This window comes from Varroa destructor, unplaced genomic scaffold (assembly GCF_002443255.2).
Source record: "Varroa destructor unplaced genomic scaffold, Vdes_3.0 BEIS01000001.1, whole genome shotgun sequence".
In the NCBI taxonomy this organism is placed as follows: domain Eukaryota; kingdom Metazoa; phylum Arthropoda; class Arachnida; order Mesostigmata; family Varroidae; genus Varroa; species Varroa destructor.
Window position 1 is genome coordinate 20,963,654 of NW_019211454.1, and position 26,335 is coordinate 20,989,988.

At 42.3% G+C, this 26,335-nt stretch overlaps 2 protein-coding genes and 1 long non-coding RNA gene across 15 annotated transcripts in view; 1 reads left to right on the forward strand and 2 right to left on the reverse strand.

Moving 5' to 3' along the window:
• Positions 1 to 434: 434 nt before the first annotated feature.
• LOC111243375 (uncharacterized) lies at positions 435 to 25,341 on the forward strand. Of its 6 annotated transcripts, none has more exons than XM_086978446.1 (10): positions 779 to 826; positions 18,869 to 18,946; positions 19,458 to 19,520; positions 21,432 to 21,754; positions 22,141 to 22,304; positions 22,478 to 22,752; positions 22,912 to 23,293; positions 23,746 to 23,875; positions 24,092 to 24,464; positions 24,896 to 25,341. In XM_086978446.1, the coding sequence occupies exons 1-9, from the start codon at positions 794 to 796 to the stop codon at positions 24,441 to 24,443; spliced, it is 1,800 nt and encodes a 599-aa protein (XP_086834572.1). In that variant the 5' UTR covers positions 779 to 793; the 3' UTR covers positions 24,444 to 24,464; positions 24,896 to 25,341. The 6 variants fall into 6 exon arrangements, with proteins under 6 accessions (XP_086834574.1, XP_086834572.1, XP_086834571.1 ...); XM_086978445.1 differs by lacking the exon at positions 779 to 826 and adding an exon at positions 13,564 to 16,018; XM_086978444.1 differs by lacking the exon at positions 779 to 826 and adding an exon at positions 15,885 to 16,018 and having other exon boundaries at positions 18,341 to 18,946.
• LOC147758366 (uncharacterized) lies at positions 11,416 to 13,550 on the reverse strand. Its single transcript, XR_015319828.1, has 2 exons — positions 13,207 to 13,550; positions 11,416 to 11,908 (listed from the first exon to the last, which is right to left on the reverse strand). It is a non-coding gene; the product is annotated as an uncharacterized LOC147758366 (long non-coding RNA).
• Positions 24,292 to 26,335, reverse strand: part of Ehbp1 (Eps15 homology domain containing protein-binding protein 1) — a 93,374-nt gene continuing 91,330 nt past the window's right edge. For all 8 annotated transcript variants that reach the window (XM_086978439.1, XM_086978435.1, XM_086978440.1 and 5 more), the window contains one exon: positions 24,292 to 24,426. In XM_086978439.1, coding sequence (XP_086834565.1) covers positions 24,384 to 24,426 — 43 coding nt within the window. In that variant the 3' untranslated portion in view covers positions 24,292 to 24,383. The remainder of the gene's footprint in view (positions 24,427 to 26,335) is intronic.

The window sequence follows — 26,335 nt, forward strand, 5'->3', positions numbered from 1 at the left end:
CTGTGACCAAGGGGACGAGTAACGGAAAGTCTAGTGCAGGACACATGCAGCATTGGCTACCGGTCCGCTGGTGATTTCATTTACCGATGCCTTTGACACTGCAGTGTGGTATAGAAGTCGGACGACTAATCTTACAACGCCTGCTGCTGCTGCTTATAATGACTTGGGAATTATTACGATTTTGTCCATAGGAAAATAGGCATATTCTTACCTTTCTGCAAGACATTACACATGACCACCAGCAACCGCTTCTCAATCAATATCAATAATAAGTACCTTTACGATACGGAACACGCTGGTCGTAATAGTAGTAGTTATAAAAAGCAGTTGCATGTTATCTGTCACGGCAATTTATCTGCCTACATATATATATATATATATATATTTCAAGTGACTGGGTCCAGCGACGATACGCGACTTGGATTCGTTACTCTATCGTGTGGTGGCAGACAGTACGAAAATGTTCTTTTTCTGTGGTAACTTCGCTCCAAGAAGCGTTTCTATTGATGAGATAATTGGAGTATATTTGCAGTGACTGAATATCGACAACACATTTACAACACGGCAATAGATTTGCTCTATATTAGAAAAAAATCAATATCCCATCATTCGAAATTAAAAAAAAAATAGAAAAATATATCTCGACGGTTGCCTTGCTGAATTCCCTGTGTTATATAAAATGCTTCAAATATTATAATGTAAGATCTATGTTTCATCATGTCAAAAGGGTACATTGCAGGCTATGGAAAGGTTACCCCCGACATTCTGTAGACGACTTTTGATCCTAACTGAAATGAGCGAAAACTCTGCTTCCATTGACTCTAAGGTGAGTAGCTAATTTAAGAATAGAATACAAATGCTGCTTGTCGATGTGTATGTATGAATATGTATTATAAACTTAGGATGGATTCGCGGGCAGCACAAAATCGTTTCGGTAAGTTAGACCATTTTCTAGTGCGTGCAACATGTATAAGCGACTTTGATCGCGCGCTTTGAAGCGACCGAGACCGCCCAGGGCCATGTACGTTATGCACGATCGTGCACAGAGTGAACTTCTACGTTTCACCTACAATACAAAAACGATACAAGACATATATCTGTTTAAGTTAAACAAGGACTGATTTGTTGCACAAAACACTGACCGATGCTTTGATGATGCCTGCTTTAGTCCGTAAAACCGTACCTATTTTATAGATATATGTTTATATAATAGGAACATACATAGATGGAGGTGTTTGTTATACGTTTCTTCAATCATTTAGGTACTTAGATCTGTCTCGTACGAGACCTTCAGGGTTTCGCGAGCGCGATTGAATGTTAACGTGTTTATCAGCAGAGTGCTCGCCGCACAATGTGGCTATTAAGCTTATTGGTAGTAATGCCTTTATAACGGCGCCTTGTAGGATATAAGACAATACTTGTGGTGCATTGCGTAAAAGAAGAAGAAGGAAGAGATTGACACAGAATAGAAACCATCGGCGCCACCAGGTGGACAAATAGACAGATAAGGCAAAAAAGTATTTGGTAAGGATGAACAGGGAGCACCGCCAATGAAAGATCGAGCGACAATGCTGATAAAGGAAACTGCCTTGCGGTTCGCAAATTATACTGTCCAATGCTCCTTTGATGGTTTGATTAAAGCTTCGGAACTTCGACAACTACAAACAACAGCAACCCACTAGCTCAGAGTCCAGTTAATATGGTATTGGGTACTCATCCTTGATGTGGAAGGATAATATCTCTCTATTTTTTAACACGGGATATTGAAAATATGTGCTTTGTCCAGAAGGAAGGGTATATGTGTCTGGAAGCTAATAGGTTGGACTCGTAAATTATACATCTGCTGAAAGCATTATTAGTTCGAACGAAGTCTTTCTCTTCCAGACAGATAATAAACCGAAGGAAAACGAAGTTGCTTACCTTTTGTTTACTGTGTAACGAATAATAGGCGTCCATAGGCAATGAGACAAACCGGATATGCCAAGACGACGTTCAGATGTAGAAATATAGAGAATAATATCCTGTTTACTGTCATTATCAAGAGTGAACTGCTGGGTCAGCAGGCACCAACTTCAATCAGCCCACGACTATTTTCTTCCCCTGTTTGTCGATTTTACCCGATATCGCTGCCTGGTCTATTGCCTGATCTGGTGATGAAATTAACGAATGCAGATCCGAAAAATAATGATTTTGTGCTTCGTTATTAATTACTTATTGACGCAAATGTGGATAAACATTTATATCCACAACAAAACTATCTGAATAAACATATGTTGTCATTGAAGATGAATTACGTAGTGCTTCTTTATGATAGCTGAAGATCATCTTCCATATCCGTTCATAGAAATCATCACGTAAGCTGTGAAGAACCGCATTTTATAGAAGAACCCTTCTATCGAAAATTGGTGGCTATCTGCTATCTGTTCAGAAAATTGTACCCACTTTTGTGTGTACACTGTGCTAACAGCTAAGTTAAGTAGGAGACCTATGGTAGGGTTGGTATGAACTATAGGCACCAGTCAAAAATACACTTTGTACAAACGATATGAGTAGAAACAAATGAGTAAAAGCATCCACAGTTAAGAGAACGAATCGTAAACTTTCACATTATAGTATATTATTTGTAGACGCTTTGCTCGCGTTTGTGTGGAAAATAACCAGTGCTTACGGACTCTCATCCACATAAGCATTTGACGATCTTTAACTCCAAACGGAAAACTGGTTCAGAACCGGCTGAGTTGTGGGTTTGGTGTATGTATCTTAGCGCGAAGATGAGGATCAACAATACTCCAACGTCTCATAACCATTGTCCGTCTTGAAAAAGAATTTAAAGATGCTAATTATCTTTGAGCAGGGAAGTTTTCGTAAGTGCTGTCTATCGAAGTTGAGGCTGTGTTGAGCCTTATTTGATCACACGAATTGGCATTTCTACTCAAGATGCTTCCCTCCTAACTTCATAGCGCCACTAATGAAAAGCAAAAAAGTAATGCATACCATTTAAGTAGTAAGGACAAACGAAGATAAGGAACAGGTGGTGCTCATTAAGGATCTACGAGCTGCAGAGATGAGCTTATCTGTTGGGACTACAGTGTTCCTAGACGAGACACTAACCATATTGCAGAGCCTGGAATACTACGAACTAATTGATGAGTTACTTTAAACAATTGAGTTATCCGTTTCGACATACTGTAAAAGTCCCTTAAAGATTTATTTAGCATCAAAAGGATGGAAAGAGAGGAGAGATTAAGTGCTTCATTGCAATATATATATATACATATATATCTAGTCTAATAATAAGAGGCAAGTCATAACAGAGAATATATCAACAATTATATGTTAACTGAGTTACATGATTTAATTACTAGCAAAGTAGATAAATACGAATTATCATAGAGCAGTAATGGACGAATTTAGGCCGCTTACTCTGCCACAAAACCAATAGCAAGAACAAGAGTTCGCTGGCTAGGTATATGGTATAATTATTAAGAAGATGGCTTATCTATCTGTCTAGCTGTCCATTGATATATGTATGTGTGTGTGATAATATATAACACTATCTTGCTACCGTGACGGTGCAGTGCTAACGCGTCTTGTCCACTAAATGTAGAAGCAGACGAGGTAGTCTGAGATCTGAACTATTAAATACAGTGAGACGATGCCAAACGTAACAGCACTCGACCACTGCGATTATTACCGTCTTTTAGAACAGGACTGGGGGGACAATGGAGACGTCACAATCGTCGTCGTCATCCTCTAGGGAACACGTATTGGCCAACAATCGTGGCTTATGGCGTGTCGCAGCAGGACTCTAAATAGTTTTCATGAAATAGTGTCGGACAAAGTAGTCCTCAGTATTCAAACGGCCTATTGGCCGATGAGAAATAGGGAAAAATTATATAATAACTTGTGTTGGCCAGCATACTTTTAATGTGGGGACTACTGTTTGTATTATGTCTTTTACACCGCCAACGACAGCTACATCAACCTTCCTATATACATTATAGAATGCGGTTTTTCTTCTTGTCTACGTTTAAGAAGTGACATAAGCTTGCCTTGCAGCTGGTCCTAAACACTCAACTTACGCTGTTTCTTTCATCTGTTCCTATATAGCAGCTGACGTGTTTCTTTGGCTATATTAAGATACGAGAAGGATATGGGATCTGGCATGACCTTTTTTCTGGATACAATCGTCGAATGTGGAGTATTTCAAATTTACCGTATAAATATATGAGCAGATTTGTCATATAGGTACAGAGTTCGGTTGAAACGCGAATCAAGTTCAATCGCAATATGTACAAACGGTTGCTAGTACAAGATCAGTTTCTTTATAAAGTGACGAGCACAAAACCACAATACATCGCGGTAAGCAATCATGTCGATTTAAGAAGAGGGCATATTCTGTGAGATGGTCGCTTTTTCCCAGAACAGACTATTCGTCGAGATCTGCTTCCTTGGCTTATTGATATACACATGTGATAAGATATGCTCAAGTATTTACAAAGTTCAGAACAGACTGTTTGATCCTCTCTCTAATAGAGGCTTGCGTCAATATTCATTTCACTTATTTCAAGCTATCACTTATTTAGTTCGACGATCAGAAGTGTGGGAACAGGTATATTCATCACTCTCGGAGAGTTGATTAATTATATCGAAGTCTTCAGGCGAAACTAGGCGTAATCCTAAAGAGCTTCACCCTTCAGCTCGCTGAGACACCTCAGAGTAAGCTACTTTGGCCGATTACTTGTGCCGATGAATTGCAATCGTATTAGTCCAGTCGGATAAATATAAAATCTATTTACCTTTATTATTAACAGTCTGGGTTTACAAATTTGTTTGACCCATCTGCATTGAAGCCCGACGGATTGAACTAACTTCTTGTGGGCTGCTAGAACCTCCTCCTGGGACAAATGCGGGTAAACCAAAGCCGATTAAGCGAAGATATTCGCTTATAAAGACAGTTCTTTTTTCATCCATAGAAACTGATCTTGATCGCTTTGTTGGTCATACGCGAAGGCCAGTGACTTCTTCGTCATCCTCGGCGCTTAAAGACAATGCGCGATTTGCGTCCTCCCAACTTGTACTGCTAGGACAATTACATTTAGGCCTTCTTACGGAAAAAGTTATTAAGTTCGACGACAGTAAATTCTTGTTGGTTTTGTCTATTCGACCACAACGCCGCACCACTGTTTCAAGGGTCCATCAGAATTGTCCGCTGCTCTGATATATACGTGCAGGCAAATGTGCGTGGAAACTTGACTTTGAAGTTAGCTATTAACTTTTGCCTCTGTCAATACAGCAGTCTAGCTGCCATTGGACGTTATATAGCTGTTATGTAGCTGGCAAAATACTATGTCTTTAGTTTAATTTTCTACTTTGAAAATAGCAGAACACATTAACAACATTAATAATTGTTGTATAGTTACGAAATCACAAAGATGCTGGCTCCACCAAAGCCAACCAGATCTAGACTCCACCTGTTGCTAATCGCCATAAATGAATGAATGATTGTCGCAGCAAACGACAAAATTCAACGCAACAAACTCTCAGGAAAACTAGAGCTGGATGTCTGCAGGGGTAAGGGAATCAGTCCTGTAGAACCTCAGGAGAACTGCGACGGACATTGCAGATCTGTAATTGAGAGCGAAAAATTGAAGCAGAATACGATAGCCCATACATGAGATGTCGATTGGGAGAACGGAACCAAATATTGCAATGGGGTTTTCGTATAATTGTATTAAAATAAGGGGAGGTCACTGACATAGGCTATGAAATTGACTAGATAGAAAAGATCTGACTGTAGGAAGCGTGTAATTGCAACGATATAGGATAGGTCATACAACAGGGTATAATACGAATCATCTGAACAAGCTGACGCGGTAACTCACTACCGCTGGACTTTCAATAGAAGAACAGGATAAATGTTCTTTATTGATTGACTGAACACTTTAAAAAGGTGCTTCTCACGGGATAACGACATCGGCGTTGCAGAATCTCAGGAAAAAACATAGCGAGATAGCGGCTATTATATATTAAAACAATATATTAAACAGCGACAATATATTAAAACAGGCTGGTAAAACTGTTAGAAGATAAGGAGTTAAATGGAGAGGGGAATTGTTCATGTTGCTACATACTACGACTGGTGCTAGCCATGTTTGTGAACCCGTCATATGCATGCTATAGGATAGCATATAAAATGAATATGCTAAGCTGTTATAAATGTAATTATTTTATAGGTTGTAGAATGCTAGTGGAGCATAATGCTACTAAGACCGTAGCTATTTGTCTTCCCGAACCCCCGTAAAGTGACCGGGTTCGGTTGATTTTTTTTTGGATCGCTAGAGCTTCAACCTCTAGAGGAGCTGCGCGTACGTATTTTTCACGGGAAGAGTTAGGCATGGAGCGTAATGTTAATTTAAACAAGCTGGACGTTTCTGAGATTTTTTTAACAAGCGTTAAGAATTTCTAAATTCATTATATTGCAGATCTATACGTTCATTTCCAAAATGGTTGAGGAAGTGTAAACAATTTTTGACCACAAGGTGTCAATTCGGTTTATTTACCAAACGACTGATGAAATGTCAGTTATATATACACATATGACTCACATTGCTCGATTAAAAGAATACTTTGTTTCGAATTAAGTAAAGGGGTACTTGATGTAGACTAGGTAATCTAAAGATCTCACCTGTAGTTATTTAGTAAAATTACTTTGGGTCTACATTGGCGATTTTGAAGTTGATATGTGATGCTTTTCCGGCCGGTAAGATTAATTAAATATAATAATAAAAAATAAATAAATAAATAACTGTGGAAAAGCACGGACTTAGGACGAGGTGGTGCCGCATATATGGTCGTGCTGCATGTAATATCAATGAATCAAGTTGGGTTCGTTCAGGAGACAAAACGGCCACGGACAAAGACTCGGGGCCTGATATTGTACTTCGCAAAGCTCCTATTAAATTGAATACACTTATTAGATCTTAACGAAATATCATTTTCCAACTATAATGAAATTTGCCCGTATGCTTGCAAACACAGATAGTTTAGCTCACCGTATTCACCGACTTCAAGCTCGTGGGCCTCATGCCGCAGGCAAAAGATAGTCAGCCAAAGTAGGACTCTCTTTTTATGGAGGTTGTCATGCACCCAGTCGCGCATAGTTAGCGTGTGACCTCGCGTGGCTGTACATTACCTTCGTATGATAAGCTGGATGTCCAATCCTTACCAATGGTAAGCTGGTTACCAGTCTTGTGCTCGAGCCCTCTGGAGCAGTCGACCACCTGCTACGTGGCATTTTTGCCTCAACCTATTTATCTATTCGCAATTTGAATATCGTTGTTTTTTTGTCAGTCACTTGAATAGACTAACTAGAAGATTACTATTTACTTTATTAGGAAAACCAAGTAACCATTGTACGCTTCATTGTTGAAACTTACTACGGATATTCTTAAGCCATATGTCTCATATGCTTTTTTTTTTTTATATATTTTGAGACATTTGACGAGCTTTAGATGATCATTTATTCATTTGTGACGCTTCTGTATATTATGGAGTTGACTTTTATTTATTAAAAGACACATTGATATACAGTGCTTTTTTAAAATGACATTGTAACGTAATGTTTATTTGTATTTATAGTTAATGTGCTTGAACTATCCAACTATGGTACTATATTGCATGTCTCTGCATGGTACAGGACGCACACTACCCCATATCTTGTCCAGATACGCGTACCTTCGGCAGGTAAAAATCTACTCTTCCACATATGCTATGATCAAACCCAGGTACTGCAAAAAGTGTCACTATGCATCGATGCCTGACCCTTGCCAAGCTTTACTAGCCGTATCAGCCATATTACAAGGGTCAGGAATAATTTCCGGCATCTTTTTCTCTTACGGGCTGGTGAAACTCAAATAAACAGAGGTTTTTTACAGATAGCGGTATGCCGCCGAGATGGTACACGTAGTTGTCCGTATAAACGATGCAGAGTTACTGCAAATTTCAGAAATGAAAGCTTTACTCGGTTAAGTCTTTCGAGCTGTTTCGACAAGAGGTATGTCTAATCATTTCGTACGAAATGACAGAAATTACGTTTTGAATAAAATTAGCCTTGTACGTAAAGACTAGATGATGTAAGTATTCCCACACCCGCAACTATTGTTTGCCGTATATTTTCCGCGATGTGCTCTTCTAGCATTCAGCTATCATCCATGAAAAAGGTAACCTTTAGGTATTCAAAGAGACTCACACGCTTCAAGATAACCCTGTCAGAATTTCCTAACAAAGCTAACAGGATCATCGGCGCACAGCAGTGTTTCTATCTGTCCCATTGAACAATGAGCGGCGCATCATTGGGCAGTAGGGAGAACAGCAAAGAACCCAAGTTACCACTCGTACAATGCCAGTTGATCAGACGGGAGGCTTCAATTGTGCCACTCGGAGGTATGACACTCAGGGAAGCATCACTGCAGCTTGTTGGTAGGCGTCCATGCCGTAAGCAAGCACTGAATAGGATTTGTCTAGCAACGACACATGCCACACGCTCCTTTCGGCTGCTGATTGCGGGTCAGGTATGGTGCAGCCGTTTTGCGCGATTAAAATCGTACAACTTAACCTCCTGCTGCTCCTTGCGTATCATTTGTTTATCCCGTACATCAGTGTACAATAGCACGATTCATGGGATTGTGTTCAAATTTCCATGTATACTTTTGAAGTGTTTGTATAGCTTTGCGGAGTCAAGAGGGCATGACGTTTACCTCTTTCCTTAGCTAATTGTGTGGCTCCCTTCTCACTTGTATCACTAACCTAAGCCTCGGTAGTGCGGGGTACTGCTAACGAGTCGACTTGACTACTCACGAATATCAGCTTCGTACAAAGCTAGACGTCGCGGCCGAATCTCAACTAGCCAACACCCGGTTTTGATACAGTGTAGCAAAAGCCAATTTACAACTAGTGTTGAAGCGCGTTTTCCGATGAAATTGGATCTAGCGTGATAGCCTAGCTTTCCTTTACAAAGTGATTCCTCGTTGTTGGGGGGCACCTCAACTTTAACTAACACATGTTATTTAAGAGCGTTCTTCTTGTTTGTTTCTTACAATATACTGAGTTTCTCGGGCACTCAAACCAGATGTGCCTATTACGAATATTCGCATTCAGCCTTCAAACGTTGACGTGTTACTGTTAGAAAGTAGGTGGCATCTGAACTCATTGAGCAGATCCAGCAGTGTGCCTGTCTGGAAGTGCCTCGTTTTATCGCTCTCCTTATGCCTACGTCAGCAGCCAATATAAATAGAGCAGCCATGAAGAAGGCGCGTACGTTGCATTAATGGTGCTTTTCGGCCGGAATCATCCGTTCTTTCACCGCTGACAAAACAAGCGTACACTATCATGGTACTACGTCTAGTGCCTCAGTTTAAGTATTTTTGGGACCATGTTAAAATACTGCACCAAACGACCTCTATCTGCTTAATGAATGTACCCATGCATTTCACTTTCTCTCTGACTCCCGTATTTAATCTGTATTGTGTGCTTGGCATACGTCACTATTCCCTTCCATGATTGTTCGCCTTTAACATTGCACTCGGTATTTTGACTCAACTTATATCCTGAGTGAGATCAGGTGTTTGCTGTAAACGGGTCCTGCGTCAAACTTCAGGCAAAATATAAATGTAAGTTGAGTTCTATTTACGTTTCCCGTATCGTAGTTTACGTAAGCAGAAGATACGCTTTTATCAATTGAATAACAAATAACCCTCGAGGGTCCCATGGTCACTCACCCAAATTAGGGATTAGGCGTTTCGTCCAAAATTTGAGTTGTGCTGGTGGAATTGTTGGTCCATCGTTGCGATCGTTTAACAACTGTACCATGGTCGAGTTCGCTTTTCTTTCCGATAGCTTGGAAGCCGTGAGCTATTACGGGATTTATCATGGAAGAGTCTGCATGAAAGCCATGGCTGCGATACAGTTTTTTCTTGAAATATTGAGAGCTATTGGGCGCTACGTCTTATTCAGAAGCTTACGCGTCGAGTTTTTCATAGTTCTATTTTCCCAAGCCGGGGCACCATATAGTACGATGCCACCCATGTCTTCCGCTTGTTTGAGGCTCTCAGTCCGTGCAAACAGGCATCGAAGGTCGGTTGCCACGGGGCGGCCCGCTTTGCCAAATAGTGGACATGCGGTGTGAGAGTCGGTATTTGATTGGCTCTAATCCCTAGGTATTTAACCCGTTTAAATAGTCCGACTCCGTTTAACCTCGTCCGATGCCCCGCATTTGCGATTTGTTTCAATTGCTGAAGATTTTGGTCGGTCAGGACCAGCGCAGGATTGTCTGTGTACGCCACTGAGTATATACCTAGAAGGTGCATAGCATTCCGACATACGCAGTTCTCCATAAGGTGGACCTGAGGACCGAACCGTGTGGAATCCTTGCCTTGATGCACTAGAGCGCCTGTTCTCGCTTAGGTGCGATCTTATTATCCTTCGTAGACATCATCTATCGCGTCGTAGGTCACCGAGTTGAACGTATCCTTTATGTCCAGAAAGACTGTCAGGTAATGTCTTTTATATTGAGAGGACGTTGCCCTTAGCACTTCTGTGATATCCAGAACCCTTTTGATGTGCGTGGAGTAGTTTCTCCTGAAGCCATACTGGTTACCTAAAGGTGCTTCCTTAGGGTCCAGCTCCTTGATTAGCTTAAGGTTGACTATATGCTCTGCTATGTTCTAGTCTGCTGGAAATATGCCCATCCAGAGGTTACAATCCGCTGGAAAGCTTCTGGGTGATTTGAGTGTCTTCGTGGAACTCGCCGGGACCTGGGACTTTCCGTAATTATATTCTCGCAGCGATGTTTTATATTTCACCGATGGCAATCAAGAAAGACTTGAAACTTGCATCACCAGAGGAAGCAGGTGGACAGAGGACAGATTTGTTGTGAAACAGCGCAACTATTGGTTTCCAGATCTATTGTATTATCCTCTCTAAGCATTACCCTGATTACTTTAAGTCTACGGTTTTACAGTATTGATCCTAAAATCAACTAGCTGATTAGTTAGCAATTGTCTATGACGAGACGTTATAGGCAGATTTCTGGTATCTTTAAACGCTGTTCTTGTTTATGGTCACCTTGATTCAATAAAAATAGAATGATTGGTTTAACCCAAGACCTCGACCGTGAGCATTAACAACGCGCTTTCCTTCTTTTATAATAATTATTACTGCTCAAACTACTACCAATCATAATAATAATAATAATGTCGACTAACACGTACTAGTAGAAACTTTTTAAAAATATTAGGCTAGTATAAGCATATCCGGCGGACCCTTAATTAACCCGGACCCCCTTTTAATTAACCGCTGCCAGTTTATGAAATTTGATTGGTAAATAGTCCAATATTTCAGTGAAAACGGGTTAAGTTTAGTACAGAAAAAAGAAGTTCTAAAAGCAGGACATTTTTTATTTCAATAATCAACAGTCAGTGGTTAAGTTTTTGTTCCTCGAAAGCGAGAGCAATTCACCGAACATCGGTAGAAACACCAAACAAGGAGGCCTTTAGTGAAAACGCAGTACATCAGTGGTGCAAACGTTTCAAAAACAGAAGCTAGATGCTTGAAGCGCAGTGAGGAAATGATCAGATATTGGGACTTGCAAGACAGCCAAAATCGATGAGGGTTTTCACGAAAGCAGAGCTTAGAATTTAAGGACCGTGTTTACCGAAACTAACCCGAATACGATAACTGAGTAAAGAATGAGTCCCTTGTAAATAAACTTGTGTAGCGTATTTCATGGGCAATTTGCGGAACTTTAGTCAACAAAAAACCCGCCTGGAGCGTACGGTCGCCGTGTACAAAGCATGATTCAATGATCACCGCCGGCCCGAGAGGTACCAGGCAAGAGAATGGTGCCGCCCTGGAATGAGATCAAATTCAGTGACATTATTGAGTAGGTTCGGGTGTAACGTGATAGTAGTATCTGCAATGGGCATCAGGGCGTGTTCTACTATGAGGTACTCGCCCAAAAATGAAACAATAAATGTAGCCCGTCAACTCGAAGTTACCAGAACGTTCAGCTATTATTGGTACGCAAATCAAAAGCACACAATCGGTTCATTTGATTAGGATGTCAGACCTCATCACTATGACTCAGTCACTCGCTGGATTGAGCAAAGGAATTCCAACATTAGCTTCAACGCGTTTACGCTTTCGATATAAGTCCGTGTGACTACAAGGTTTTTCATGTCCTAAAAAAACAAACTGGTGGGCAAGCATATCCTACTATCGATCTACTTTGAGAAGCCACAGATAGAGAAATTACAGATGGGAACGCGAATGATGCGTATGTGATTGTCCAGAGCGCTGGACAAATGTTTAAAAAATTAAGGCGTGAACCTTAACACATATTAAAGAACCATCATCTAGCCCAAGTCGTCCAAAGTTTAGTTTATTTCAAGTCTGCTTGTAAAAGCCTAATAACCTGAACACGAACATTAATGACTGGCGTTCTAACCACCCTACAGTCACACACACATGTACCATACATCTCTAGTAATATAAACGAAAAAAAAAAGATAATATTTCTTGCTTAGATTACAAGATACTTATCTAGAACCAAGAAGTAAGGCAAAAGACTAACGAATGAATTACTGGAAAGCTCCAAGGTGTAAACCTTAAAAATTCATAAGGTTAAGCCAGATATGGGATGGGCTTTTATAGGAAATGACAGATGAACAGGCATATTGTAGGCGATGAACAAAGGTAAGTAAAATAGCAGAAGCAGCGCTCTGGGCTCAAGATACAGGGGCGTGCACAATATAGATCTTTTCTGGTTGGGGAGAGGGCTCCAAACTGAGAAGTGTAGCCAGCGGCAGCAGCCACTTCTCTCGCGCCCCAGGACACCTTGGAGCACTCAGAGACAAAGGGATCGTTTCGCCTATCCCTGCCAATGGGAGAACAAGTCAAGGAGACATTTAGGACATCGTTATACAGAGCCCACAACTGAGCCAAGTCGAGGTGTCCCTAATACAGTAAAACAGAATACCTATCTATTTAGCGTATGTCAGCAGCGGCGCCAACCAGTCTTTAGGAATACAGTTTTCGACGTTCAAATATATAGAGGTCATGAAAAAAATTGCTTTAGAAAAAATAACAGACAACGAGGATAAGAGCTCAGTTAGTGAAAAAAGAGTTGAGTAAAAAAAAATGGGTTACCCATTTTGTAGATGCGCCACTCAGACTTGTACTTCGGTGAGTCGTTCACTTATTTTATGCGACTACAACTAGTCCTAGACATGTCGATGTTATGTGAGCGCTAAGGCTGACTTTAAACTTTAAGGAGCGCAAGGCGATCTATGTTGAAGCTTCAACCCGAGTATTCTTATCGGAATTTCAAACAGCTAGTGCCTACGCGATAGTGCGCCTTTTAATAGCGCTCATCTTTAAAATTTGGGCGATGGTTGCTGCTCATGCTGCTTCATTACTAAGCTGTACCTTGGTGAAGCTGTGGAAGGTCTGAGTGCGAACATGAATGCGAAGGTACGGTTTTCTGTCAGCTTTCGATGGACCCGTATTCTTGAGAAATTCGTCCCGCTGCGTTTATCTGGTTTGTGCCCCGTGCCGAAACGTGTGCTGCCCAGCACACGACCCGCTAGTGACTCCCTACTAGCCCATCCGACTAAGAAAGGCCGACCAGCCTCCTATCCTGCCACGTCATGATTGCTTGTGGTCGTTATCGGCTAAACCAGATTCAAATTCGCGCGCGAGCAGTTACGCACCTTCACCCTCTGTATCTATTTTTTGCCCCATCTCCTGGCGGTGGCGGCAGCCTTAGCACGGCGCGGCTATACCCCTCTCCCCTTATTCCCCCGTCTGTCTGTCTGTCTGTCTCTCCTTCGGTACGTCCCGCCGCTCTCCCTGACAGCGCCTTCGAGTTTGGCATTTACCTCGAGTCCGCCCTCCCGCCTCCGATGCTAAGTGCAATATAGCCTTCTGCTGCTGATGCTGCTGCTATTGAATGACCGTGACGTTGCAGCCTTCTGCTGCAGTGGCATCGCTCCTGCGCCTCCCAACGACGCTGCCCGCTGTAGCGAGCGCGTCGCCGCCCGCAGTGCAAACCACACCGGCTATATCCTGACACGTTAGCAGCGATCGTCAGTGTCGCCGTACGTCGGGCTCGGGCCCGGACTAGCCGAGCGCTGAACCGGGCTCCTTAGACGGCGCCCGGAGAGAGCCACTGCATCATCAGATCGTCTTCAGACAGCCAACCAACAAAGACCATCGACAATCGGATGGACCAAGAAAAGCCGAACATCGAAACACTCGAGTTATTTCAGTGCCCTAGTCCATCAACTATCTATTAATCAACTAGCATTTATCTAATCATCTATGGTCTAGTGTTAGTTCTTCTACTCTAAGACGGGAGCCGCACGCCATTCTCTTGTGAAGTGCCATATCACGATTCCTTGGATCCGTACCTAGGTATATACCTAACCAGACAGCTGCAGTGCTAATAACAACAAACGAGCTCCTAAGTTATGCATACTGTTGTAGTAAGTTTTTACTAAAATTACGTATAATGCAAATGTAGTCCGAGAAGATTTGAGCAGCAGCACTGAGCAGGAAGAACGGTTACCAATGCAGAGCTAAAAATAACAGCCGTCAAATTACGTACGGGATGTCTCAGATGTGTGGTCGTATCCGACACTTCATGGTCGTCCGATGAGGACGGTCCAAGTGAATATCTCTGCGCGCGTTGTGACGCGACGGAAAGTCTGGGTGCGCTTGAAGTAAGCGATGACCAGTGATGAGAGAAGACACAGCATCAGTGCGCGGTGGCATTGGTCGCGCTTTATGTATTCATGCTAATTTTGCCGGTGAAACGTGTGGCGTGCAAGAACGCTCTGCGGAATGCCGTAGCTCTGGTGCTAATGGCAAACGATTCCAGCCGTCTCAATAGGGTGAAAGCGACATTATCAAGCGGCAATAGCAGCAGCGGGGGGAAGTGTCAGTATCAAGCCAGGTTGTGATTTTACCTAGTGCAGTTCGCTTGTGTCCCAAGTTAAGCAGAGGGGTGCGAGTGCGCGTGAGAATAATCAAAGTCAAATAGACAAATAAATCCAACGTAAACAACAAGTAGTTCGTTCGAGCAGCAGAAACAAGACAAGACGACGCAGACGACGACGACGACGACGACGACACCGACGACGACGACAACAACGACGACGACAACGACGACAACAACGATAACAACGACGACGACCACGACGACGACGACCACGACGACGACGACGACGACGACCACGACGACGACGACGACCACGACGACGACGACGACGACGAAGACGACGACGATGATGATGATGAGGATAAAACCGCAAAGAGCCATTGGACGAGAAGCGAAGCATGACGAAGCAGGATCAGACGCGCGTATTAAATACAGCGGGCAGGGAAAGCGGAACGAGCCCTACCCAGCACCAGGAATAGCATCGCAGGAAGTAGCTTTTTAAAGAGATATATAGCGTGCTTTCTAGCCGGGGTAAAAGAGCCCAAATTAACTTTGCGGTAATCGCGCCAGGTGAAGGTGATGGCGACTAAGTACTACTGCTAAGCTCAAGTACTCGTACGTAAACTATTGACGACCAAGAAAACGTGACTCTGACGTGACAATAACAACACGCAATCGAGAGCAGCAGCAGCAGTAAAAAAATCAGCCAATGCAGCAACAAACCTGGAGGAGGAAGAAGAAGAAGAAGAAATGATGTAATAAGTATTCCGCCAAGCTCTGCATCTAATGCAGTCACCGTTTGACCGGTGTCGTATAAATCGACCCCGTCAATCATAAGTAGCTGTAGTAGTCAACATGCCGGCAAAGGCTGTGTCGTCTACGCTTATGAAGCCGTTGGTGGTGTTAGCGCTACCGGGGATGTATCTCGTCTATAAAATTAACGAATTTAAACGGCATCAGCAGGAAGTTAACCGGAGGAAAGTCACCGAGCGCGAACTCGCCAACCTCAACAGCAAGATTGTATGTACCGCTTGTTATAATAATTATCCTCTATTATCTAAAAATCAGTATGTCCAAACAATAGAACGTGTATAGATATATAACATATCCGCTAGACTGCCTCTAGCTAAAGGTCAACCAAAAATTACTTTTCAGAGCAATGATCTGTATGTGTTCGTATCAATTAAAGGACCGGCTCTCGTACGAGCTGGACTCTCGTACTAGCGTTTACGAATAGAAGCTCAACGGTACAAAATCGTTTGCTACTTATCTGTATTTTTGATACCACGCATCCGTAGCAGTCGCAACAACCTTTTAATCATTCCGTTTGTGACGCCATGATGCTGATCTGTGTTATAGAAGTGCCAATTCCGACTGTTTAAAAAACATATTGGGAAACTCTTTTCACAAAGTGTCAATGTCAAGGACAACTATCGAAGACTGATAACATTGAGTCATTGGGAAGTAGCTAGCTCAAATAAATCATGTTAATGTAAAACAGATATGTGCAATCGTCGTATATGTGCGACTTGCCTTAATCGCTTGAGCTAGCCGTCAATAGCTTATTACTCGAATGGGTCATGCTCTAGCGTTGTTTGCTTATGCCCATTTATACATGTGGAAACTATCACACAGTAGTGATGCAGCTTATAAATCGCCGTTGCCGTCATATATTACCCAATAACTATTAAAATTGCCAAACTGGCTTTTTTCATACCTTTGCCTAAAGTGCGTTGCGTGACCCGTTTTGAAAGCTAGAATAGTTGAGTTTATGGAGATAGAATTAGATTCATAAACCCTATTCTCATTTCCACTTACTAGATGACCCGCGTGTCAAAAGTGTCTTCGTGTGAATGTGACATTTCAAAATCAGACTAGTCCCTAGTCTTAGGGTATCCCTAGAGTACGTCCATTTGATGTCGGAAAGGACTATCCGATCACAAAGTGTCATCCCGACAAGAGGGTCATGACGTGCGTGATCTTACGCGTCCACGCCCTGATATATGACAGTAGACGTCAACTGACGTCGCAGTAGCACGTCAGGCGTAATTTCCAACTCGTCGCTACTACTGCTAGCATGAGCCAAAAACCGTTGTTAACAGAATTAGCAGACCCCGTTGAGTTGTCGTTACCGCTATGGGCTGGTATGCTGCCAACGGTACACAACACCGTTGCATAGTTGCCCTATAACTAAACAATGACGGATTTAAACCTCTCCCAAACGATTTCTACGTAGACTGCGGCTGACGATAATCCATATTTTGAATGATGAATGTCAAGGGCATTCATGGACACCTTAAGGCTTATACACAAGCAGCATTTGATCTCCTAATTGGCGAGTCTAAAACGGCCAAAGCTGTGCTGAAATTGCTTAGCTGATGTCGAGCAAACGTATTCTTTAACTCAGTTACGCTGGTAGGTTTGCTATAACAATGATGTGAACACATCCATTTCGAATAAATAATTTAGACAGGACTCAGCCATAGGATCTGCGGTATATAATACTCAAACGATCTAATACCAAAGCCATCATCGGGATCTGATGGAGGTGTCCCTAAACAACATCCATGTCGCATGTGTAATGCAACATTAAAAGAGCATTTGATATTTTTCTTTCATTGAAAAACGTCTCATACCATTTCATGGAGAGCACGCAGACAGAGCTCCCCTCTGTGCAACATGTTAAGATACTGCACTTTGGTATGAGCCTACTCATACCATAAAAAATACATGATATTTTTCCATAGAGATTTAATTACAGTTGAACTGGTGATAAGGCGATAATACAAAACACATTAACCACGATAGCGTTCCTTATTAGTTTAGTCAGATATTATTTATACTATGGATATTGAGACAAAATTAACGTTTTCGAAATTAAGCCTATTTCTACCGAACATAAATAAATAGGGACACACAAAATACATCGGCGTTTATAACGACAAGACGCCGAAATCTTAAGCCTGACTAGGGATCTGCACCTGTGATCTATCTCATTTAACGGAGAGTGGCGTTCAACACGTCCACGTGTCATTTAACGATTTAGATATCGAAGGAGGCGAAAAAGATGCTTACTAGCTACTACTGTCGTCGTGCAGCCTTAGCAGTTATTTACTGCTACCTGGACCTGACTACCTGGACCTGACTACCTGGAGTTACTGTGCTCGTGGTTGTTCGAAATGAAAGCACTCGGATGATTTCTCGGAGGTAGACAAAGCCGTTCCTTACTGATTGCGCTACGCACGATGAATTTTCCGAAGGAAATTTGTAACTTCAACTGTGGTTCGCCCAGCGGTAGCCAATGGATGCCATCTACTAGCTTGTGGTTTGTTGCGTTGCTAGGGAAACTTGAACTTGACTGAGGTCTGCTAGCGGATCTAGCAGGTAGAGCGTGTGAGAAGCCGAGGCCGCCGTGGTTTGTACTCCAACGTGAGACTGCCTGCCAAGCAATGTCGACTCGAGCTGAAATCTCGTCATGGATATAAACGTGCGACCAGCAACGGCAGCCGACTGGAGCGAGAGGACGCTTTCTAGCCGCTGATGTACGCCAGTACGGAGGTGCTATCCGAAAGATAGTTGAGTCAGCAGACGTGCGGTTTAGGAATTTGTACGTAGATGCCCCTAACTATCCCGACACAGAAAACTTGATTCTGCCCAAACACAGCCCACGGAACAAAAGGTGTCATGCCATCTCTTAACTCTACACTGATATCATCCTGTTGCCACCGAGTGCAGCAAGAATATGTTCCACTCGGTGGCATATCCCCTAAGATGACTAGATCTCAAGATTCACTAGCAAAAGCACAGAAAGAATACAAAGATAGATCTAAGGTACTGAAATGGAACTTCGTTCGGCGATGGCGTTCTCAGGGCAAAAATAAGGAGGAGAGATCTACCCCTGGAGATCGTGATCTCGACAAGAACATCAAGCTCATCCTCGACAAGGCGGTACGCTATCTAAACCTCTAAAGCAGAACTGAAACCTTTTGAAATTTAGCGAAGGTGTGATGGCGATCCACAGCTCCTAACTGCACCATTAAATACAGCTTTTATTCCTATGTTGATGAATGGCTTTTATCTATTCTTTATTGCTTCCTTTCGTTATAACCTACTTATTCCGAACTGAAGGAGGAGACGAATGAGAAGAACAGTGACGGTGCACAGCAACCCCCCAACGTGTTAACCCGCTCTGCGTGACTGCCCCGTGTTCTTGTTCGCTTTTATTTCAGTAACAAACAGGCAACGCACTTTTCGGCGTCTAAACTCACCTGCTTCTCACCAAAGCAGAAAAGGCTTTAAGACCTCTTATCACACGCGCTATAAGTTTGACTGAAGGTCACCTGACGAGGCAACGTTCTCGCCACTAACGGCAATGGGCAATATTGGAAAAGTTCACCTTGTTCTTTTTCTTAGTGCTAATTTCTAACTGTAGAACATTGATCGTCCCGATGATTTACAGGACAAGCTGCTAAATAAACTGGATGAGCATGAACCAGAGCTCGCTGGCTCACAGGATGAAGAGGTAAAGTGTTGCTTAATTAAACTTACGACTTCTAAAATTTCTATAACTTCTGTACACAGAACATGATAGGATATAACTAACGGTATGAGCGCTAAACTTAGGAAATGGTTAGTAGACATTATGCTAATACCTTGACAGTGTCCTAAGAGCGGCATTTTGACAGAACAGCACGCGTAACGAAGTTTTTATCTGATCAAACCCAAAAGACGATATATGTATGGGATGAATCTTCTTCCGCCTCCTTCTGCGACGCTGTGTATCGTCCACCCTCCTTATTTATCCTTCCGTAGGTTAAGATATATCATTTCCTATGTGACCTTCAGTTGTACAGTGAACGGAGCATATGCGGTGGTGTTATCACTCTCGCCTGTGCTATTATTGCTGCTATTGTATGAGCTAGAAAAATCGAATACGAACAGATGTTAGCGATTTTTGGCGTTTCGGGCAGAGATGAGGGCCGCAGCTTTTGCGGGGGGGGGGGGGGTGAGAAGGGGGTACAAGCGAAGCATACCCAACTGTTCTTACTGATTCAGTCGATACAGGTGGCCGCTTGTATTAAACGAACGTCGAACAAGCCAATATTTCGCCACAAGTGAAAATCTTTTTGATAAAAAAGATTCAATCTCGTAAAAATTGCTAGTTAGAGTTGTGCTCATGGCGGAGCACTTAAACGACATTGACATTGCAGAACCGGTAGGATCGTATGCGTAGTCATGATGTGATTTACGTATCATTAAGTTAAGTTTACTTTTGTTGCGCTAAAGGAGGCAGATTGTTAAGACCTTTACGATAGTTAAGCAGTAAAACGAACGGTAGACTAGTAGTATGTTACAATTGGAAAAAAGGCGCACCCTACGAAACTGTTTAGTTCCTTCGCTCGGGCCACCTCTGTCGTCTTTCCTTTCCGGCAAACACTACCTCGAATGCTGGCGAATTCTACTAAAGGTGTCGAGGTGCAGTTCAGGTATAGGACTATTTCCGTCAACGCCATATCAGACTCGGCGCTCGTAGACGACTCTACGAGCAAATCGGTGTACTTTTTCATGTATCAGGCTATCTTCAAAATAACATAACAATTTGGGAAAGACGCTACAAATGGTTGTGGAATGATGAACGGTAACTGACGATGATTGATCTATTTGTCGTTGAAGTAACAAGCAATCAGCATCTCTACTAGGGGAACAGTTTAGGTATAAGTCATGTGCATAGAAATGTACTAATTACAGTCCCGTAAAGATATGTTAAAAATATTCCGATGGAACAAATTATCCAGCCAACAGTTATGTTAATAGTAAGTATCTTTCAAGTAGAGCACAATGAAAGCTTGTGAGTGCACTCTAAAATCAACCTTACGGCGTATGTGTTTTGAATTTTCGATAAAACTAGCGGCGACTTTTGAAAGAAAGGCAGACTAGTCGCTCCATGCTGTTGCTCGTGCGCCCAACCATTTTATTATGGAGCAAAGCACATGTGTTTAGAACACTGCATATCATTCACCACTATGATTGTTATTACTTTTTCTCCTCCACAACACTATATGAGCTTAAGAATGAGAAAAACAAACCTTGATTTCCATTATTTCGCTAAGCCTATCCCACCCATTCTGCCAGCGCCTACTTCTGTCATTCTACATTCTGTCAACAAACACGAAACTCAGTTTTAGCACTTCGAATGTCTTCAGAGGTCTGTCTTTGTACGTTCGAATAATTTCAACAGTAAAAAGGATACTAAAAGCAAAAATAACGTTTCGCAGTAATGGCCATTGGGAAGCTATGAATCCTGAAAAATGATCGGTATATGTTTCTATGTACATAATCGAATAATAACTATATCAGACCATTTATTTTTTGAAGACGCTTTGTCCGGTGATCAATTATGGCATATTATTTACATGCGTTTGTTTATTTATAGTGTGTCATTTGTGTGGGGGCCAAGGCGACGATGCAGACGTTTCCTTGTGGACACCGCGTCGTGTGTCGCAAATGCTTTGTAAAGACGATACAGATGGCTGTATCGCAGCGAATGCTGCCCCTCCGCTGTGTCATCTGTAGGACGAAGATCATCCGACTCAAGCAGACGACTGGTGGGTTTGCTACACCTGCCAGCCACACCCCGCATCTGGCAAATACCCGTGCTTGCCTCTTGCGTCAGCCGGGCGCTATCGACCCGGAAGGTTTCGGGCGCTCTCCTTTTCTCACTCCGGAGGATTACGAAAAGCCGCAACCGGCCAAGCAGTACGTATACCAAACTGGCAACATATTATTTATTTGTAATTTATCTCTGGAAATTGAGAACACTAATCGGTTTTTCTCTATGTTGTGTATTTAATGAGAAAAGATCTCAGCAACACAATGCTTCAGTCCTATTTGGATTGATGTCTTGGTTCATGTCAAAGTGTTCTAGCTACGCGTCCTATTAGATACTGGTTTATTAGGCATTGGCCACATAAAATATAGTTCTCTTTGATTTACTATAATAAGAGCGACAATTAAAACCGTTTGAAGATAGCCTTAACAGACGTGTTCCGTTATAGGCGGTCTTGCCGTGTCATATCGTCTAAAACAGGCACTTCCAATTTGTAAGTCTAACCACATGGCCTGGGGCTGCACTGATATTTCAGGTATACAAGACAGGAGTGCCGTTTTCATCGACACTGGAAAAATAAGGTGGCGGCCGCGCCATTGTCACAGGACGTTACTGACATGCTCATCGTGTCCGAGGCCGGAAAGGCCTCTAGGACCTCTCCGCTCAAAGAGGACCGACGCAAAAAACTCAGCCTGAAAGGTATTTATAGCATCAACAGAACTGTTGTGCGTTTACAGTGTGAGCTGTTCTCACCGGAGGCTTGCACATAGATCAACTACATACTAAAGCATTACCTATTCTCAATAGCTATAGTTATTATGGTACCATATGAACAGTTCTCCTGATACAATACCGACAATATCATTTTCCAGCAGACTTACCTCTTCTTGCGACACCGCCCCGCAAGAAGGAACTTAAACGGTCTCAGCCTTTATCGCCGACGATTATTGTGGACAACTCTCGAATAGTGCATGACCATAACAATATGTCGCAGTCGGTGCTCAAGGAGTGTAAGGATACCTCAAACAAAGACAAGAGATTGGTCAGACTCGAAGGCGTTGCCAAAGACCGACGGAAAATTCACGCTGTTGTGGAGAAAGAGCTCGAAATGATTCCACTTGTTCGTCTTGATAAACCACCCTCGCCGGTAAATTAAAGCTGGAATGTCTTTCTACTCATGCAGGTTTACCCCCTTTGTTAGCACCTGATAATTTCGCATATGACTATAAATTGGGATAAAATGGAGAGTAAAATTGTTTTTAATTATACTATTATTAGTTTTCTATTATCTATTTTACTCGCTCAGCGCAAACGGCGCGGCTCCAGATCGAGTATGGGTAGTACAGGAAGCACTATCAGCAGCAGCAGTAGCAACAACTCTAATTCGGTGTCCACTCCTGAGATTTGTGTGACACCCCCGGGGGAGGAGGAGGAAGAAGGGGAGGCCCATCTCATTATAACAACGCAACCAATCAAAAAGCTTGAGTACCGCACGGAGAGGTATTCGTTGCCCAGCATTCCACCTCCCAAGTTGACCCTTGTGGATCCACAGAAAGGCGACCGTCAACTCAGCATCTTGGATAACGCAATTGACGAGGAAGACGAACTCCTGTTGGCCTTGGACGACGAGGGATTGACAGAAAAAGGCAATCTGGTCGAAAACACCCACCACGAAACTGTACAAAAAGGTAATTAGGTTCGAAATTCTTAAAACTGACTGGTTGATATTGTAACGCTTTTCCCGTAACGAGTGAAAAAGCGCATAAATCCTTGGTCTACAAACACATTATAGGCGCTAACCTTTAACAATGACGACCGCTAAAAGTACCATATCACATAGCGTGTCTATAATGTTCCGGAAAAGTCTATAGGCTTTAGTCAGATATGAATGTGGGCTCTCTGAAGATGGGGTAATGAAGCATATTAACGTAATTACGGGACTGGATGGCCAGCCGTGATCTGAGGAAATGAGAGGGCTATTTCACGCAAGTATATGAGGTATGGTGGGATGTACCGCAATGGGAATAAATAAACGAAAACAAAATTAGGCCTATTAGAATAATGGTGATAATAAATCTGACTGTTATTATCACGGTAGCGAAGATCACATCGACTGGTTTGTTGGTTTGATCGTTTATAGTGGAGGTCACCTCTCCGACAGAAATACGCATCGCGCCGCCGCCTGACTTCCGACGAAGATCTCATAGAGTGGCGCCCGAAGCTCGTCTTCAAAAACAATATCCGCCAACAACGCGTTTCGAAAAATTTAAGTAAGTCCCTCACTTTCGTTAAAAAGGCAAAGAAAAAGACAGAGATATGTAATCCAACGAGAAAATTTGTTGTTTACCAAGCATATTTCACGCCACATACGTTGCAGGGAAACATTTTTTTCGAATAAACTTCAATTTAATTTAATAATTAATGATGCAATATACCAACTAAGCAACAGTTAACGAAGAGGATTCTTCTGTACATATTGTTATTAGAAACTTTCACGTCCGGCAGCCCTTGCCGTTGTTTCCAATTCCGGAACGTGAAGAGATCCAGGAAGGCATCGAGCTGCGTGGTCGTTCAGCCGAAACTCAAGTGATTACACAGGCGTTCTACAAGGTCGACGACAAAATGGCCGTCTCCCAAAGCATTCCCTTGATTTCTGCTGACAATATGGTGACCGTTGGTGGGTCTTTCCTCAACTCAGCCGCACGTACAAAAATGGCACTTCTAAGCAGTTTTAAACAGTTGAGATCGAAGTCTCCTCTTAAAGCGTTTGGGGTCCGTTCAGGGAAGACCGTGGTGGTGCCATTGCTCGACGTGGCGGGGTCTGCCCACAACATGTAAACAAATCACCATACAATTAAGGCAAGTTCCAATTACCAACATTAGTTTTCACCTGGAATATAATAGTGGTTGAAAATTTCTACAGGAGCTTGGGCAGTTGTATCATTTTTCGAGCAATACCTGAGTCAGTATCTCAGTAGAATTAAACGTTTACATTCAATTGTGCTACGCGGCTGTCAGCAAATCGAATTTAGAGTGGGTCGGTTTCGTTCATTGGTAAATACTTGACCTTTCGTACCTAATCTATTTCTCAACTGTTAATTTCTAAACATTTTTTTTTTTATCTCACTGCTTATACAATGTGTCTTTAGGAATTTAATTAGGTATGTGGCAGATACTGTTTTATTTCTTTACCTCATCACCTATTGTGGTCAAAAATTGATCTTAGAACAGATAACGATATGGGTTGTAGAATTGAGTTTGTGTAACTGATTGGTCTGGATTATATTTAGGCAAGGACAAGCCGCAATATAGTTGCTCTGTCACAGCGCGATATGAGCAGAAGGTACGGAGCTCCTCGAAGTTGCGTGCGCGGCAAAGGCCTGCGTTGTGCAAGAAGTGGCAGTCAGGACTTTGTTGCGAAAATAGGACAAAGCTATTTCTACGCCGTTTCTGATGATTTTCGCTAGGCGCCGCGTATTCCGAACAATATTGCGGCATCCATTATGGCACTACGGCACCCACGTAAACGAAATCCTAACGTCTCCCAGTAATTGCATAGTGGTAGATGTGCGTGCACGAAGTCCAGCTGGAGTGATTCGACGGGAGGACGTTTTGATGGTTTTTCTCACAGCAGCGATCGTGGAAGTTTTTCATCCAAAATAAGCCAGACGAGCACTCCGTATCAACATCAAGAGAGTATATATATATATATATATATATATATATATATATATATGCAAATTAAACGCCTGATGTAATATAAGTTGCCGAAAAATCATTGACTGTTTTTTGGGTTTGGCTTTGAAGTGCCATGCCTCAGATATTATAGACTGCGTCGAATTAACGTTGACGTCATGTATAAGCTGAGATTTGCTGGAAATTAATGTGCTACGCTAGAATTCCTTTATTAGTACATTGAAGGTGGGCGAAACTGCTGCAAAAATCCGCTATATTATTTTGTATTGTTTCGATAAAGGCACAAACGCTACTTAGGCCTACAAAACATCTGCACTTTTCAAGGTTCAGATACGTTCTAGGGTGCGCTTTCGTTCAGAGAATGTCAGAGTTAATGTCAGAGACGCTTCTGGCAGTGATCGGGCAATTATAGAAATAGTTAATAAAATCATCGCGAAAGTCAAGCGAGGTCTATGTGTGATTACCCGTAATATCACCTAAAAACCCAAACATTTACCACCAAACAGCTTCAAATGGTATGAGAAACGTTGGCTGGGATAAAAGAAACTCGTTTTTTTTTCGCTGGTGCAAAAAGGGGTTATTCGTACTCTCATCTTGAACATCGTATAGGAACGCACCGAAATCGAACCACTTCCAAAGCGGTTGATGGCGGGTGATAAAAAGTGGACTACATACAACGATAATGAGCAAAAACGATTGATCAAACTTCTATTGTTGCAATGGAAAGCAATCGACCAGAACACAGTTGGTTAGCAGAAAAGGCGTCATCTTTTAGCACGACAATTCCAGACGATGTGTATCTTTAGATAGCCGGCAGAAATTGAGAGAACTTGTACAAGAAATTTTAATGCATCCATTATAGGGGTTGGGCCTTGCATCATCAGACTATCGACTGCTTCAATCTCTGCAAAATTTCCATAATAGGATTAACTTAGTTTCCATGGAAGAATACAAAAGTCAAATTCTCTCTCTCTCTCTCTCTCTCTCTCTCTCTCTATATATATATATATATATATATACATACACATAAAAGT

Coding starts and splice junctions, on each gene's coding strand:
- LOC111243375 (XM_086978444.1), top strand. CDS start 18,683: ATGCCATCTCTTAACTCTACACTGATATCATCCTGTTGCCACCGAGTG. Junction 18,947..19,457: donor AGCTCATCCTCGACAAGGCG/GTACGCTATCTA, acceptor GATGATTTACAG/GACAAGCTGCTAAATAAACT. Junction 23,294..23,745: donor CCACGAAACTGTACAAAAAG/GTAATTAGGTTC, acceptor GATCGTTTATAG/TGGAGGTCACCTCTCCGACA.